Consider the following 17,137-nt stretch of genomic DNA (forward strand, 5'->3'; position numbering starts at 1 on the left):
ACTTTACATCTATTTTTCTGACTCTCCTTACTGGAGGGTAAAGTGCTATTGTTTGCAAGTTTAGCAAATCACGCATATAGAACCATAGAATCATTTTGATTGGAAGAGACCCTCAAGATCATCAAGTCCAACCATAACCAAACTCTGCCACTAAACCATGTCCCTGAGAACCTCATCTGCACATCTTTTAAACACCTCCAGGGATGGTGACTCCACCACTTCCTTGGGCAGCCTGTTCCAATGCCTGACAACCCCTTCCATGAAGAAATTTTTCCTAACCTTCAATCTGAACCTCACCTGGCACAACTTGAGGCCATTTGCTCTTGTCCTGTCACTTGCTGCTTGGGAGAAGAGCCCAACACCCTCCATGCTACAACCTCCTTTCAGGTAGTTGTAGACAGTGATGATGTCTCCCCTCAGCCTCCTTTTCTTCAGGCTGAACAGCCCCTGTTCCCTCAGCCGCTCCTCATCAGACTTGTGCTCCAGACCCCTCAGCAGCTTCGTGAGAATGAGATGAGAAGCATTCAATCTTTTAAAACCTACTGATAATCAGAGGTTTCAGTCACCTCGCCAGATACTTCTGCTCACAGGCTGGACAGATGCTCATGCTCAACGGGCCCTCAGACACATACAGACAACAACGTATGGCTGTTGCCTGCAGCCCGTCATGAGAGGCAACTACTCTGCGTAAAGCAACTCTGCTCAAGCCCTGGCAGAGGCTTGCACGAGATGGACGAACCTTGCGGTGCAGCAGCTGCAGGATCCTACCTTGGAGCTGTCAAACATGCCCCACTGCGTCTGTGTCAATTGTACTTGGTGCACAGATGTACCCTTCGCTCCGTCTCAGCTGGGCAGCTGTGCACTGTCCTCTGAAAAAGGGTAATTCAGAGCAATTATCACATCCACATCAAGAATAGCAATATGTTTTTATTTTCCATTTAAAGCAGAGCTACATGTCTCCTGCTGGGAGCCCACTGCCATGGAATAAATGACTCAGAGCTTTTACCTTCTCCAGGTTTCAGAAAAAACATTCTTCTTTCTGAGTCTAAAAAAGGGGCAGGAGGGCCTAGTTAGTGTTGCTTTCCCAATACCCCAAGCTGAAGTCTTAAATTCTTCATTCTTGGTTTAAAAAAAAAAAAATTCATATTAGAGAAATTTCATATTCATCTTTTAGCTAAGTTTTCCTACACATTATAGCAACTACATTTCTCCAGGGAGATATCTCCTTGATTTTAAAATAGTTTCTTGTGTAATAGTTCTATACTTAGAGTTCTGGGGATTTATACTTAGAGTTGGGGGATTGGACTAGATGATCTTTCGAGGTCCCTTCCAATCCCTGACATTCTGTGATTCTGCTAATCTTACTTGTTAAAAAAAGCTTGTTTTTAGAAATTCTGTTCTGTAGGACAAATTTGGAAATTAAAGCAAGAAAAAAGTGTCTTCAAATTTAGATCTCAGCATAAAAAAGTGAATGTCACAATGCAGATCCATGCATCATATGACAGTTAGCTAATGCTTAATTTCTTCCATGACCATCATCTTAATTGCCAAATATCACACATAACCCACAAGAGCTTTCTCATCTCTGTACCTGCTAAGGCTGGCTATATTATCACTAAACTAAAATTGACTTTTCTTTCGTAACAGTGAAAGACTAAATGAGCAAGTAGAAAAATCCCATTGCCATGAGCAACAACCTTTGCAGTCAACAGGGCTGTAGGCTTGCAGGAAGAGTTCTTTGGGTTTTTTTTTCCATCTAACTAAGAGCTTTACCCTTCGACCTGCAAATCCCCTGGCTCTGGCAAACCACCTAAAACCCTTCACATGGTCTACGTGTAGCAAGCAAAAAGGTGCTCCTGGATTCTGGCAAAAGTTCTTGGCTGCCCAACCAAGTCAACAGAGCCCAAGTGACCATGGAGTGGCACCAACAGAAACACTCCTGTCACCCCTGGAGAACAGAAGGGACCACAGGCCATTGTATAAAGATTTTGTTGTTGTTGTTGTTTTTCTCCCTGTGTTGATTGATGTTGCAGCTTTCATAGCAGTCATCCCAACTTCCCCTACTGCTCTCCCTTCACAAGCACTGTCAGCATTGAAAAGAAAAATCTTTGTGACTATGGCTTTCCAGCCACCAGTCACCAACAGCTCCCTGCACTGGCTGCACAATGGGACCGGTGTTGCAGGAAGGAGACATAGAATTACGTGGTTAACTCAGAACAGTCAGGTCCACTACAAGGCACTGTCTGAACCCCAAAACTCCTTGCTCTGGAAACAGCAGGAGGAGACACTTGCTGCACAGGAATCAGTATTGCTGCCATATTCAGAAAGGCAAAACCCAACAGTTGACACTGGCAACACTTCCACGTGCATTACAGTTTAAGAGTGAGTTTAGAAATGCTACTTGATGTTTGGGGCAGACTATACTATTGGAAGAAATATTATAAATGTTTGCAACTCATTTAGACTACTATGACTAGAAAAGAAAGATACTCAACTATGTTCCTATACTCCATTCAGAGTGGTCAGACTTCTCCAATAAGTAAAGATTTATGCTTCCTATGGGCCACTAAGTTACTAAGAGAAAAAAATAATATAAAAGCCCTGTCCTGCCACCTTAACTCAGATTCATTCCAAACGCCTTTTCATTGTTTGGACAAAGGTGGCAGAAGCAACTTTTACAGCCAGTGCCAGATTTGAAAACTGTAAAACCAAAATACAACATGCAAAGCTTTTCATTTGTAGTTCTCAAACTAGTTTACCAAAACAAATATGACAAATGAGATTTTTAGAAGGAGAAACTCAGGTAACTGACATGCCCAGAGCTGTGCTGCTCACCAAGAGAAAAGAGACGCAGAAATCAAGATTACCTGTCTTGTAGTACTGCCATTCAAGCACTTCTTTCCTCAGTCACCTGCCAGGCCTTCAAAAGCATGGCATACAGTTTTTACAGCTATACATGAAACTGGATGATGCCCCTGCATTTCTGGCAAGTCGCCTGCATGACCCTCAGTCCAACAAAACTGGCCTTGATCTGAAGCAACTGCCCATACACAGCACAGTGAGGCATTTTGCATGTGCTCATTAATGGCTGCTGCTGTTTTCTGTTTTTCCCTCTGAAAACATCTTAAACAACTAACTCGGGATGCCAAAGAGATAATAAATAATTAGATAAGAGAAAGTTAGGGGACTAAATGAGTAAACTGTGAGAAAAATCGTTTGCATACTAGATATGCCCCACTAATTATTTTGCTCTTAATTACCGAAAAGATATTGACATTAAATAATGTATAACACAGGGATCTTCCAAAGCGTACACTTCAGAGGTAAGCACAGCAGTAGCCAAGATGCTTTTGCAAGCTTCTACATCCAAAAAACCCCCACCCAAACAACACCACCACCACACATACATTTCAATGTAAGGCTCCAAGTCCTTGTTTCTTGCTTCACCATTCTGTCTCCCATAAACATTAGCTGACCTGAAATTCTCCTTTAGGGGTTTTGTGCTACTCCTCTTTCCCAAGAAAAACCAACTGGATGAATAACATTTTGAAACTGTACATTGAGCTTCATGTGTCTGAGCATGGTTGACCAAACTGACTTGAAATCACTGCCAGTTCCTTCATATGCCAGGAAGTTCGACCCGCAAAAGACACGATGTTCTTCAACTAAAGACAGGGTGGTGGTTGTTTCATTCATGCTTCAACCAGCAAAAGAAACATCACGTTATTCAATGAAGAACAGGGTGACGTGCGTTTCATTAGGAAAGGAGGGAGGAAATGAAAAAGGACATGTGAGATGGAAAGTGAAAATATTTTAAAGGGCAAGGAAGGGAAGACCAAGGAGATAATTTCCAGGGAAGAACAGCCAGTAGAATGAGAGCAGAAGCAGAGTGGAAAATCCCAGTGATTCTGTATGAATACAGGAAAAAAAACCAAACCAAACAAAAAAACCCCACCACACAGCAGGAAATTAAAAAGAATAAGAATGCAATACAGTAAAAAAAAAAAGGAAACAGCAACAATATGACTTATTTTTGCTTTTCCCAGTGACACAGCTACAGCCATAGAAACTTCCAGTTCATATGCACTGCAAAAGTGAGAAGATTTGCTGGTGACATCCTCGAGGTAAAAATGACTTGCCTGCCTTTCACTCAAATGAGGATATTAGCACAGCCTGAAAAGCATTCCTAATGCACCGTGTGTTCTTCCAGCCATCCGTCTCGCACACTAGTGTGCAGCAGAGTTGGGTTCGTTGCTTCCAAAGCAGAACCACACCAGCCCATCAAGCAGCCCGGACAGCATTTCTGGGCTTTTGAGACCTACTGAGCAGAGCTTCGTCACCAAATTCTTCATACTACAGCCACACAGCAGAGCAGCCAGGAGAGACCTTGGCTGGAGAGATGCCACAAACAGACAATGTCTCAGAATGGAATAAAAAGGGACATCTTTCACAAGAAGAGTGGGTAAAGCTTTACAGGGTTGTATCTATGTGCATTCGTAACTCTGACTTTCAGTGACATCACTAGAGCTTGTGAGCACCGCATACAGCCTAAGTCCTGTAAAAGAACTAAGACCAAAGTGTTCTCTAGATAAGCTGGTCTAATGCCTGAGTTAACATACAACTACACACGGCATGGAAATGTTGTGGGTCTTCAGACTCAGCAAGTTACAGCAGCCACTACAATGCTTACAGTAGTCATTTTTAGACCATTATACACAAATTCTGACTTTTTTTTTCTTTTCATGTTTTTTTGCAGAAAGGAAACCTCCAAAATCTGCCACTGTACCATTAACTGTTGTCCTGTTCAAGATCTGAAAAGCATGAAGGCTGTAGCTCTCTTCATTTGTCTTCTAGTATCAGCTTTTGCTACTCCAGTAAGTCCTCATCATGCTATTGTTACTGTGCAGTTAAAATTTCCATTTCTATGAATACTCTGTTTTCCCATTGACCTGTACAGGATTTTTATTTACATGCAGATATTGAGTATATTTGTCTATTCTAGAGCCATTCCTTAAACTACAAACTTGGAACCCGCAGACAGAAAACTCCAGAAAAGGTACTCTCATTGTTCTTTAAATAGAAAAACATATTTTTCATCTGAAATATATAAGACACATTACCACATATGTAGTGGCTGGTAAATAGATTTGGGTTAAAAAAAGTACACCCCCTTACCCCAGGAATCTCATGCTTTGGATATTACATAGCTAGAAACAGAACAAGACAAAATCTAAAGCTCAGAAGTTTCACTTATTTGAAAAAATTACTTAAATGAATCCCCACATAGAAACATTACACCCATATTCATATAAACAATAAGCTTAACTGACAGCCAAATTCGTGGTCATCACTGCTCCAGTAAACAAGGATGCAATCCTCAAGTTATCACACATCAAGTGATCACACACAGTCTCATACATGCAAGAATTTTAGCCAGCATAGATTTCATTATCCACATTACAGAATGTTAGAGAGATATAACTTATCTTGGAAAAGTGCACTGTGGCTGACAAGCCAAAACCACAACTCTCATGGCAAAAAGAGAGCTTACTTCAGCAGCACTATGCCATATACACATGCTAACAACATAGCTTCACAATTTTGTACTCATAGTTAACCCAAATTAAAATTATTTCTTATTGTACCATTCTGGTGAGCATCTGTGGTTCAGACACAACGGACTTTGGCTCCAAGGCAATGAACGTTTTATAACATCTAAATTCAGAGCATGCTCTGCAGAAGCAAATGCAAAATCACAGCTCTTACGATAACCTTTTTAAAAAATTACACATTATATCCCAGTCTGTGCATCTCTCCTTATGCATTTCCTGCAGATCTGGATGGTGCCCTGCATTATAAAAACAAAAAAAAATTAGCTTTTCATCATGAAGTATCCAGCAGAACAAATTAGAGTATAAACACTCATTTGCAGCCTGCAGTCTCCCAGAAACACATACAGAAGACACTTGCATCAAAACAAAACATTGCCATACCAAATGAATCATCAGTTCCAAGTGAATTTGCGACATTTATCAAAGGTCAGTTGTCCCCTAACAGTAGCTAATTACAGCTACATTGACTGAAATTTGCCATCACATTAAAAGACCCAAATATTTTCACAAGCAATTGAGTCCTGAAAGTTTATTTTATCCTGAGGACAAAGGTCTAACAAAAAGCAGCAGCCAAAAGCCACGTCCAGGAACATCTACCTTGAGACTGTGGTGCACAATGAGCCTTCTTGTCAAGACATGACCCACAACATCTTTCTCAAATACTACTGCTTCAAACACAGGCACTCATAACAGGCAATCTTAATGGCTGTTTGGCCTTATATTAATATTTTCTAACTCTAGAAATCAGAAGGCTGCTTTTTGCTTAAAGACATGTAATATGTTGTACACAGCAGTGCCCAAAAACACATGTAAAGAAAACTCTTGTTGAAATTTAATTTTCAAATGTTTTAAAGTCATTTAGAGATACTTGGCAATATGTCAATCACTTTTTGTAAGGTCTCCAAGAAACACGCATTTAATATGGAAAAACTCTCTTCACTGAATTTCCATTAGATTTTAGCAAACCTACAATATTTCCCTGAAAAGGAAATATATTGCCTGCTACTTTTCCTGCATCAGCAAGTACACTAGGCAAAAGATAAACTCGTAAAACACTTAGATACCACCTTGACTGTAGGAAATAGGATACAGCTGATCTGCCAAGACCCAAATTAATATTTTTTAATCCTACCATTTTTTTAAATATTTGTATAAGTATTTGTTAGTGGAGTGTTTGTTTCCAGTTAGTCTGCCCACACCAAAGGAAATGTTCTGGCAACTTGGGCACCAAGGTCTTGTTTTCATAAATAACTCCCCAAGAGCTTTAAGGAAAATCCTTGTTAGGTGCTATATTGTAGTAAGCAATAAACAACACTGAACATCCATAGGGGTGGTTCAGACATACAGATGTTCCTGCTACTGGAAATGCCTGTACTTACCCAGTGAGTTTATGATACAGTCGTTGCCACCAAATACAAAAGCTACTGATGAATTCAGCTAGGAAGCAATGATGCATCAGACTCAAAGTACATAAATATGTTGATTATGAAACAGATAATATGCAGTGCGCTCCTCAGGTATTACAATTATACCACAGTACCTTGTGAAAGGTGCACTCTCCCCTTGCTCCTCTTTTCCCAGGCTTCCCACTGATCTCTGTAGGAAGAGGAGTATCACACCCACCTTCTCTAAGTGATAATTACTGCAGCCTACAACAAGTGCCTGAAGTTATGACACCAAATTATCAATTAAGCACTTAGGGATTTCACAAGACATCCATGTGCCACGTATCTCCTATCAGATCTTAAACAGAGTTACATAGACTTCTTGAGAAACTCCAGCAATAAAAAGGGACAAACCAAACAATTTGCTGGGAAATGGAAATTACATCAGCAGTGAATTTCATGCTCTGGGCTAGCTTAAGAGGTGCATTTACAAAGAAAACAAAGTCAGCATCATGCTTTGCAATGCGAGGCAAAAATAACATTGCATTGACTTCAAATAAATTCTGAGATTTATTGTTCTATTTGGTTTTGGTGTTGCTTGTTTGGGGGTTCTTTGTTTGGTTGGTTTTGTTTGGGGTTTGTTTGTGCTTGGTTGTTTTTTCATTTTGTTTTTTAAGATTGAAGATATTAATCCTGAAGCTCCAAAGGAAGAGAACACAGAGCATGTAGACAAGGGTGATTTGCTGCCCAGCCACAGAAACCTAAGACTACAATCATCAGTACCAGACACTGAGCACAGAGATGAGCCCAGGACCACTAAAAAACAAGGAAGAAGTGGTAACGAGCATCAAAGGAAAAATAGTCTAAAAAGCATCAATCTCCTTTCACTGCACAATAACCCAGGTTTGGCTTTTCATAACCAGGATGGCAATTTGGAAAGCAATGGCAGAGAACAGTCCGGCTCTGAGCATCACCAGATAAGGAGGCAGGAGAAACAGAGCAACATGGCCAAAGAAAGTGTTCTGAGCGATGCAGAAAATCCCGTGGACACTCTCAGTCTTGATCGTCAGCGTAACAGATGGAAATATAATAAAAACACAGTTGGTCTATCTGAAAACAACCATGAAAGTGATGAAGAAGAAGGTGTGGAAGAGGAGGACAAGGAATGGAGTGAAGAAGCTGGTTATAGAGATATGAATCACAAAGGCCACAGGACAAATCAAGGTAAACAATACGAAAGACAACAAAATGAAAACAGTATGCAATCTGACGAAATCCTGGGAGATTCCAGTCAACCAATCCGGATAACCAAGAGACACAGTGAGAAATTCGACCTAGAAGACGACAAGGAGGACAGTCAGATGAAACCCTATAAAGAAAAAGAAAACATCCTCTCTCAAAAAACCCACAACAAAGAGCAGGATGACAAATGGCAAAGCCAAGAGAGGGAAGATGATATTCAAGTAAGTTATCAGAGTGATCATGACACAGTGGTGAAAGGACAAGATGCAGAGGACAGTAGTGTTGATGATGATGGTCATGACGGTGGTGATGTTGATGGTGAGGAAGATCTCAGCAATATCTGGAAAGAAGCAGCCTATGAGGAAGAGGAGAGAATCCAGAGTAATGACCAGGAGAGCACCAGCACTGAGCTCGAAGGGGAAGGAACCACAGAAGATGAAGCTGCAGGTCATAGAGAGACTCAGGATTACCAAAATGTCAAGATTAAAGACCTCATTCATTCTGAACAAGATTATTATGGTCATGAGCCACCAAATTCTGACAGCGAGCAACAACTGGAAACAAGTAGCTCTGTTCAGGGCATGAATTCAATGGAACACAAAACCAAGGTAATTTCTTTTTAAAATAAAGTTGGAATACTAGGAAACAGGGTGAAAACTAGTCCCAAATTTAAATTCCTAATGACCGAAAGGACATTTTGGAGAACAACAGGTGTAATTTAATAACATTTGGCAGAATCTTACCTCGTTTTCTTCATTATTAGTCTGGTTCGTGCTCTTTCACTTCACATATAGTATTTATATGAATTGTACCAGAAAGGAAGTTAGCACAACTCACATAAGAGCCCCAGCCCAAATAGGCTGTGTAATGAAACGCAGAAATAAATATGGATACATATAAAACCTGGAGGCCAGTCTTAGGCTGATTAGGAAAGCCCGTTCATTCCCCTCTCCCAAAGATTTTAAACATTACCACACAAGAGTGAACAGCTTAGAAAGGTAGGGCTAGAGTCCCCAGAATAATCACCATCCTGGTGGCTATGACGCTTGCACACAAGATGAAGAACGTGAGCTTTGCCCCTTCAGACAAAGGATGATGATGCTCTCAGATCTCCCGTATTGCAGTCAGCCATTAAATAACCAGTGGACTATCAGGGGCATTCTTCAGCAGAAAAGAGTGAGTTCTGCTATGGCTGTTAAATAAGGATCTGTAATATTAAAAAAAAAAAAAAGAAATCAGAGGCATCCATTCTAAAGAGGGCAGGCACCTCCCCACAGCACCAAAGAGGGGTCTGGACTGAAGACACATTGAGAGGCAGTTCATGCCCACTGTACCTAGAGGGCCCCAGCACAAACTAAGACTTGAAATACCAATTCTGTCAACCTCAAGGCATTATACTGCTTGTGTGTCAAGTACTGCAGAACTACCAGGTGTCCAGGAGCCTTACAGGGCTCCTGTATTTCTCTCTCCACCTCCTACATTTTTTTCCAAATAACAGAGCACCTTGATACTACCAGAGGCTTTATGCACTTCTCACGCATTTTGCATAGCAACCTCTTTTTGCTACAAACAGAGCAAACTCTGCCTCAGCTCTAGAGTTGTCGCTGAAAAAAAACGTTATCCAAGTAGGTTTTTTTTCTTCCTAAGACTTACCACAATTTCTGCTTGTGTCTCTGTGATGTTACAGGTTAAGACTACAGGCGGTTCCTATGGGAAGATGGAAAGTGCAAGCAACAGGAGTGAGAGGGCTCTGCTGGGTAAGTCACAAGGCAAAGCTGTCATGTCACTGCAAACTCTGTGACTGGGGAATTTGCTGGTCTGCATTTCTTTTCTGCCTTTGGCAGCATGTGTTTCACATGACTGAACTGCGCTTGTGCATAATTCCTGCAGTGCCAGTTACATTCCCAGAGAATCCCGACCATTCACCCTTGGATTTATTCATTTGTTTGTGAATAACTTGTCTAGACAGTGCACAAATTGTGTCAGTTATACTGGACTAGGAATTATCTTGCATTGAAACCATGGAACAGGAGCTTGGACTCATCTAGGAATGGGACAAGTGCCAGTGCTGGGTTCAGCAAGGACAGGCAAGATATGTTTCACCAAAGGAAGCTGGAAGTGAATGTCAGCCCTTATATAAGAAATAGCTTTTTCTATTAAATTTATTTCCCCATCCAGCTCAAACCTGAGACTGCTAGAAGTCCCACAAAAATCCTTATTTGAAGTTTGTCTTTATTCAATGCAAGATCCAGCCGCATTTTAACAAACTTACAAAAAGCACGACTTCTTGGTGAACGTTGGGCTGTATTTTGCTTTGACTGTCATAGAATTTGACGGGAACACCTGACTTTGTCCTTCCTTCTTCCTATGATCACTAGACCCATGTAGGAACTTCCACTGCAAAACAGGTAAAGTCTGCCATGTGGACAAACTAGGGAAACCCAGCTGTATTTGCCAAGACCCTGCTGCTTGCCCTTCCACCAAAGACTATGAGCATGTAAGTATTTCATTCATTGCACAGCATGGGGGAAAAACAATTAAGATGTTTACAAGATAACACATTCCCCTGCTATTATTTAGAATAATTCTACCCTAAAAAAACATGCAAGTGGGTTTGGGTGATTCCAGTAATTGTCAAAGTATAAAGTACCCAAACTCACTGACTATAGCTTGAAAATAGTATGAACACATGTAGCCACAAAGTGCCTAAAGTGATTTGCTTTATTTGGTCTCTCAGGGATCATAGCTTTTCCCTTCCACTCAAAGTATATTTATCCATTTGATGTTTTAGAGCATGTACTGAATACTAGTACATATCTAATATGATAATCCTGTACTACCTCAGAAACTATATTACTACTATGCAAAAATGGATTCAAGTGTCACAAGACTAGGTATATAAATACAGCAAAGCTAATCCATAGGTAGGCATGTAACAACTATGATTTTCAATACTTCCCACCACATGCATTCCCTGTGGGTATTCACAACTGCTACACCAGATGTTAACAATGCCTTTATTATTTTAACGCCTATAGGAGTGAGCAGAATTTTTCTTGACACAGTGGTGGTGGTGGGGTTGGTGGTTTTGTTTTTCTCTCTTCTTTTAGGTTTGTGGTACAGATAATAAGACCTATGATGGCACATGTCAGCTCTTTGCCACCAAATGTCAACTTGAAGGGACGAAAATGGGACGACAGCTGCACCTAGACTATATGGGCTCCTGCAAATGTAAGGCTTGTTTTTCTATGAAGAAGTTACCTGGGTATAAAGAGCCAGTAGCCTTAGGTGCCAGCTGGCCCCAAGTTACCTGGTTTCTTCCTGTGCTCTCCTCATTTTGCATCAGTTATCTGCTAATTAAGACCATCAAACCCTAAACATGTCTAAAAAGTCACTTTTTCTATAATTAAGGGTATTAAGCATCTGAATCCTAAAGACATCCCTCCAGTGCTTAGATCAATTTGTTGTCAACCCTGTCTTCCCACCTGCACTTACATGCCCCCATTGCTTTAGCATCGAGATTTTTTTGAATACCTTGACTAGAAAACCAGTATTTACAGCCATGTGCACCAAAGAATCATAAATTTAAAATTGAACCCATTAGCAACATTCCAAATTTTATTAATTAACAACTCCATCAATTTCAAGCTCAACTGGAAGTTTGCTAGCAAGAATCAAATCTATCTTGGCTCAGAAATGCTTAAATGAGGACTTAATGGATCACTTGTTAACAAAAACTCTCTTGTTCGGCACAGACATCCCCCACTGCACTGATTATGAAGTGGATCAGTTCCCCCTCCGGATGAGAGACTGGCTCAAAAACATCCTGATGCAATATTATGAACGTGATCTGGAAAATTCTGGATTTTTAACTGAAAAGCAAAGGAGCAAGGTCAGCAATCCTTTTCAAATAAGACCATGCAGTTCCACTGTTAGAGCTGGACAAACCATGTGAAACAAGTGATTCACATCTTATGAGTTCTCCCATTTTCTATGAGCATTCCCTTTCTGGTTAAGGCAATTTAGACTCAAGTAGACTGACAAGTTGCAAAATACATTTACATGCCTCCTTGCACTCATTTAAGCTGAGACACATTTCTACTACAAATGTTCCTTTTCTCCAAGCAAATGCAAGCCAAGTGTATTACTTTGAAGTCAGTGTTTACAGACAAGAGGCAGAAAAATCAGAATTGGTGCACAACTAGATAAAAATCATTTGCTTTAGAAGACACAAAACTGTTTCTGTTTAAGAAAGTGCTTTGTGACAAACCTCCTGGAAAGATCAACTAATATGTAGATAACAGTGACCCAACTCACACAGTCAGTGCCTTTTTCCAAAGGACTTGAGGAAACTAAGCAGCCACAGTATAAGATGGAAGGTCCAGGTATGGACCATTAAAAGACAGAATAAGAGCCAACAGGCAGCCAAGAGCTCACCTGTGGAGAACCATGAGTTGAAAGGACTTGTGCTCTTCAGCTTTCCTTGACTGAACTGGAAGAGGAAGGCAGGTGATAAAGTCTGCTGACAATGCACAGGTATTCAAAGGAAGTCAGGACTTGGACTCACCATGAAGAAAATTGCTCAAGGACCTTGAGAGACTGAGCAACTGGGCAGGATTCAAGACAATTACAATAGAGAGTTCAGGGGACACTCATGGGGGCAGGGGTCCCTGCCCGGGACCAATCAGAAGTAGCTCCTCTTCTGTTTTTGGGACACACCTTGTACTTGGCAATCAATACAAAAGTACCTGAAAATGGATTCAAGAGTTAAGGGTATTGTTTGCACTTGTTAATAGTCACATACACTGTCCACTTACACCATGATATTCAAGGGCTATAAAATTACATGAGTCCCATGCTCAGTTTTTAAGAGATACAGCTGCTTTCTACCATTCAGTAGACCTTCAGCATCACACCACGTCATCTTAAAAAACAGCATGCATCTATTACCATCAGGCCTTTTTTTTTAAAGAAGGATTAATGTCAAGTGAACTGGTAACAGTAGTTTATTTTTGAAGATACACATGCCATAACTGCCTAAAAAGCCATAACTCTTGCAAAATAGTTTCAGTTAGACCAAGCTCTGGGCTGTTCTAACTCTGGAGTAGGAGGTACATGCAGTAGGTCACAGCAGGTTTACACAAAATACACTTGAGCAACACAAAAGCCCACTTACACAATTACCAAGGTGCACACTGACCTACCTGAAACATCTCATACTAAATGATATGAATGAGATGATTTCTCAGCTGGCCTATTTCATGCCAAGAGCTGAGTTGCTTGCCTGAGGACAGAAGATGGACAAATGTGATAAAATTGATTTCATCTCCTACTACACTGAGGATACTGCCCTGCTTAGCTGAGTCTGATGATTAGGTCACAGGAATTTTACTTCCTTTCCAGTTACTACAAAAGTTGACATGGACAGCAACAAAAATCATCCGGACTACTTGAGGCAAGATTTTCTTGCTGTGTATGGTCAGGAACACTGAAATCCATTTCCCCAGTGGTATTTTATCAAGTTTCATTTCTCCAAGCCACCTCCTTTGCTGGATAGTTCTCTTCAGGACAAATCTTCATCCCTAAACAAAAATATCCATTTCTCTGTTGTGTTCAGGTCAAAAAAATCTACCAGAATGACAAGCGCCTTGTAGCTGGTAACCACACAGTTGAGCTGCTCCTACATGACTTTGAGAAGAATTATCACATGTATGTATATCCTGTGCATTGGCAGTTTCACCGGCTTGATCAGCACCCTGTTGACAGGTAAAGAAAAACAATCTTTGCAGGTTCCGTTCTGATTTGCTGTTTAAGCTCAGGCTGTTCTACTATTCTAAACCACTCGAAGGGTTCTCTACATAGAGGACCAGTTCCTCAGCTGACAGAAGCCAGCATCCTCCTTTCTAAGGAAGCATTCATCTCTGACACAACTTCTCTCATTGTTTTGCTGGAACCATGTCTTGAGGAGAAGAGCAACAGGCCAAGTATAAAGGGCAGAGGCCTGTCAGCAATAATTCACTAGCAAGGTACATATAGTTTTCAACTAATACTACAGAAGTCTCTCAGTTTAAGGAGCAGATACGATAAGAAAGCAGCAGTGTTACAGCTCAGAGGAAGCTTCCAGCTTACTTTGGCGAACATGACTCAGATTTCAGTCTTTCGGTCATGACTCAGTGGGGAGATTCATGTTTCAAGGCTGTAGGTCCTCAATACCTCATGCTGATCACATCTACTGTCTTAGAACACAACTTGGCACCACTGCAAGCTTGCTCTCTCAGATTCATGGCAAAATGATAAAACTGATGAGTTGTGAACAAGTCACAGTAATAATTGTTCTAGGAAAAAAATGTTAGCGAACACATAGCAGTTAAAATATTTGAGTTTATCAGGTATTATACATCATTCTAGTGACCTGGGACAGAGTTACTCCAGAAGCACCACAGAAGAATCCACCAGGGCATCTCTGTCAAAGCCACCATTGTCATCTTCTAGCAGCTTGGATCATCTTTGATGATCCTGATGATTTATTAGAGACAGCTCTACATACCTGCTCTTTCTTTCAGATTATTAACACACTCCGAGCTTGCGCCTTTGAGAGCCTCCCTTGTTCCCATGGAACACTGCATAACCCGTTTCTTCCAAGAGTGCGATGGAGACAAAGACAAACTCATTGCTTTGGAGGAATGGTGCCACTGCTTTGGGATTAAAGAAGGTAAACCTAAAAGAACAGGCAAATGGACCAGATAAAATGTTCTGGTCAAGGCTAGGCACATTCTTGGACCACAACGTACAGGAAAGAAACTGTAGCCAGCAGCTCATGGCTCCTGTTGACAGGGGCAAATGGAACAGCAATAAGACTACCAAAGGTGCAAGGTTCTGAATTGTTTTATAAAGATAGGAAAAAGTAATCTTTTCCATGAGAAAAAGTTTGGGATGTAGTTTGTACTAAATACTGAAACATTCCTGTGCAGTGTCTGAACCTTTATGCTCTGCATGTCTCTGTCTCGAGAAATACTCAATTATTTTATCCTTCAGTGCCAAAGGAAAGGCAAAGAGAGCTTGTGCTTCTAAATCAGCCTATCAATTGAAAATGCATTTAAAGGTCTTAGGCCAAGTAGGGAAAATAACCGAGATATCTCACTGATCGCATAACTGTGCTCACCTGTAGATTGCTATATACAACACAAATGCTGTCATCACCCTATAGTTGCAGGCCAGACTGTCTATCTTACCTAACTTGTCAGATGCAACACATGCTTAGATGGTGACCACCAGACTGCGCACTTCAGGAGGCTTAGGCAGAAGCAGGGAGAGTTTCCAAGTCCTAAATGGGCTCGGCATGTGTTTAGTTTAGCTCAATACACACCAAGACTTTGAGGAAAGTGAAAAACTAGGTACTACTGTGCTGGTGATGTCTCTAGAATTAGGCAGCAGCAGCTGAGCAGAAGCTGCCATGATAGCAATTTGAGATTCACATTACTACATTCAACCTACAGCGCTGTTTCACAATCCACCTTCTTCTGATCTAGCCCCGAGTGACAGCTGAACAACGCCACCAGCCATTAAGCAAGGGTAGCAATAGCACAGGTTAATCCTGGAGCAGTTACATGACAAAAAACATTTGGCTAAATGTGTGGACTGCAGAAATGTGTTCCAAATCCTACTAGCAACTCCCTAAATCTAAGTGGAGGCCAATTCTTGTCAGAGGTCAGACATGCAGAACCTTCACTCTTCTTTCCAGCTCTTCTGATGACAATTTACCAGTCACAAGCCACACATGGAAGTAAGCTGCAAGGAGTTACCGTAATACACATGTACTGCTGCCAATGATCGTTCAACCAAAGAGGGGTTTAGGGTCAGTAATTTGGGAAGAGGAGGTGGAAAGGATTCTTGGCTCACAAACAGATCAAGGAGACCTAACACTAGAAACAAGAAAACACCTATCAAGAAGGGTCTAAATGAATGGCTCCTGAATATGACAGCAGCAACCATACTTTTGTTGTTGTTGTTGTTAGGGAAAGCATTCTCCTACATGAACCCTCTGAAAATTTGGTGTATCACTTAAGAGTGATACAGCATAAAAATGTCTTTCTGGCATCAAATGTTCATAACATTTTCTTCTCTGTTGCAGAAGACATAAATGAAAATCTCCTGTTCTGAGCCTGGCTGAACAGAACCCCAGTGCTGCACCAAAACTGGTGAAATATGTGAAACCCATTTATTTCTTTCATTAACAGCTTCATAGTTTAAGACAAAAGTGGCATAAGGTTCACTGCATTCTTATCAACTAACACAAGTGCAGAAAAGTCCTACATTCATTAGCAGCAGGAAAATTTGACTACTCCAAGTGTTTCGTAGCTAAGCAACCAGCGTTTTCCCCTGCATGTATCCATAATCTCCCTGAACCAATAAAAAGTACTAACCTGACGACTGAGCTGTTCACAAAGCTCTTCTTCGGCAGAATTACAGGATGTGGATTTTGCCACATACTGAAGAAAATTACTTTGAAACAGGACTTGTTCCCTTCATTTATTGTATTTTGTCAGTTTAACATTCTGCATAGAGGCCTTAAATAAAACAACACTCTACCCAGAAATACGGGTTTTGGCAGAACTCTGCAAAGAAAAGGTATCATGGCAACAGTTCAATGGAAATTTCATTTCAGATTTCAAGGAAAAGAAGAAACTAGAGTATTCATCATATACACCAGTCCTTAAACCATACTTTCTAAAATATATTTTAAAAAAAAAAAACACAGCACTTTCAGATGCTTCTTTCCCCACCCCTTGAAAAGCAACAGTAATAGCAGCAACGCCACACAACAGAATTCCTGCTGACAAACTGTGTCATGAGCTAGCTGTATAAGCACAGCGAGGGCGGATGTGTGTCAAAAGACTG

The 17,137-nt window shown here is 40.8% G+C and overlaps 1 protein-coding gene across 1 annotated transcript; it reads left to right on the top strand.

Moving 5' to 3' along the window:
- Window positions 1-4,820: 4,820 nt before the first annotated feature.
- LOC135988309 (SPARC-like protein 1) lies at window positions 4,821-16,399 on the top strand. The gene is made up of 10 exons (XM_065634191.1): window positions 4,821-4,874; window positions 5,003-5,056; window positions 7,675-8,847; window positions 9,927-9,996; window positions 10,618-10,736; window positions 11,350-11,470; window positions 11,995-12,131; window positions 13,857-14,005; window positions 14,803-14,951; window positions 16,371-16,399. The coding sequence occupies exons 1-10, from the start codon at window positions 4,821-4,823 to the stop codon at window positions 16,397-16,399; spliced, it is 2,055 nt and encodes a 684-aa protein (XP_065490263.1).
- Window positions 16,400-17,137: the final 738 nt, after the last annotated feature.

Source organism: Caloenas nicobarica, chromosome 4 (assembly GCF_036013445.1).
Source record: "Caloenas nicobarica isolate bCalNic1 chromosome 4, bCalNic1.hap1, whole genome shotgun sequence".
Lineage (NCBI taxonomy): Eukaryota > Metazoa > Chordata > Aves > Columbiformes > Columbidae > Caloenas > Caloenas nicobarica.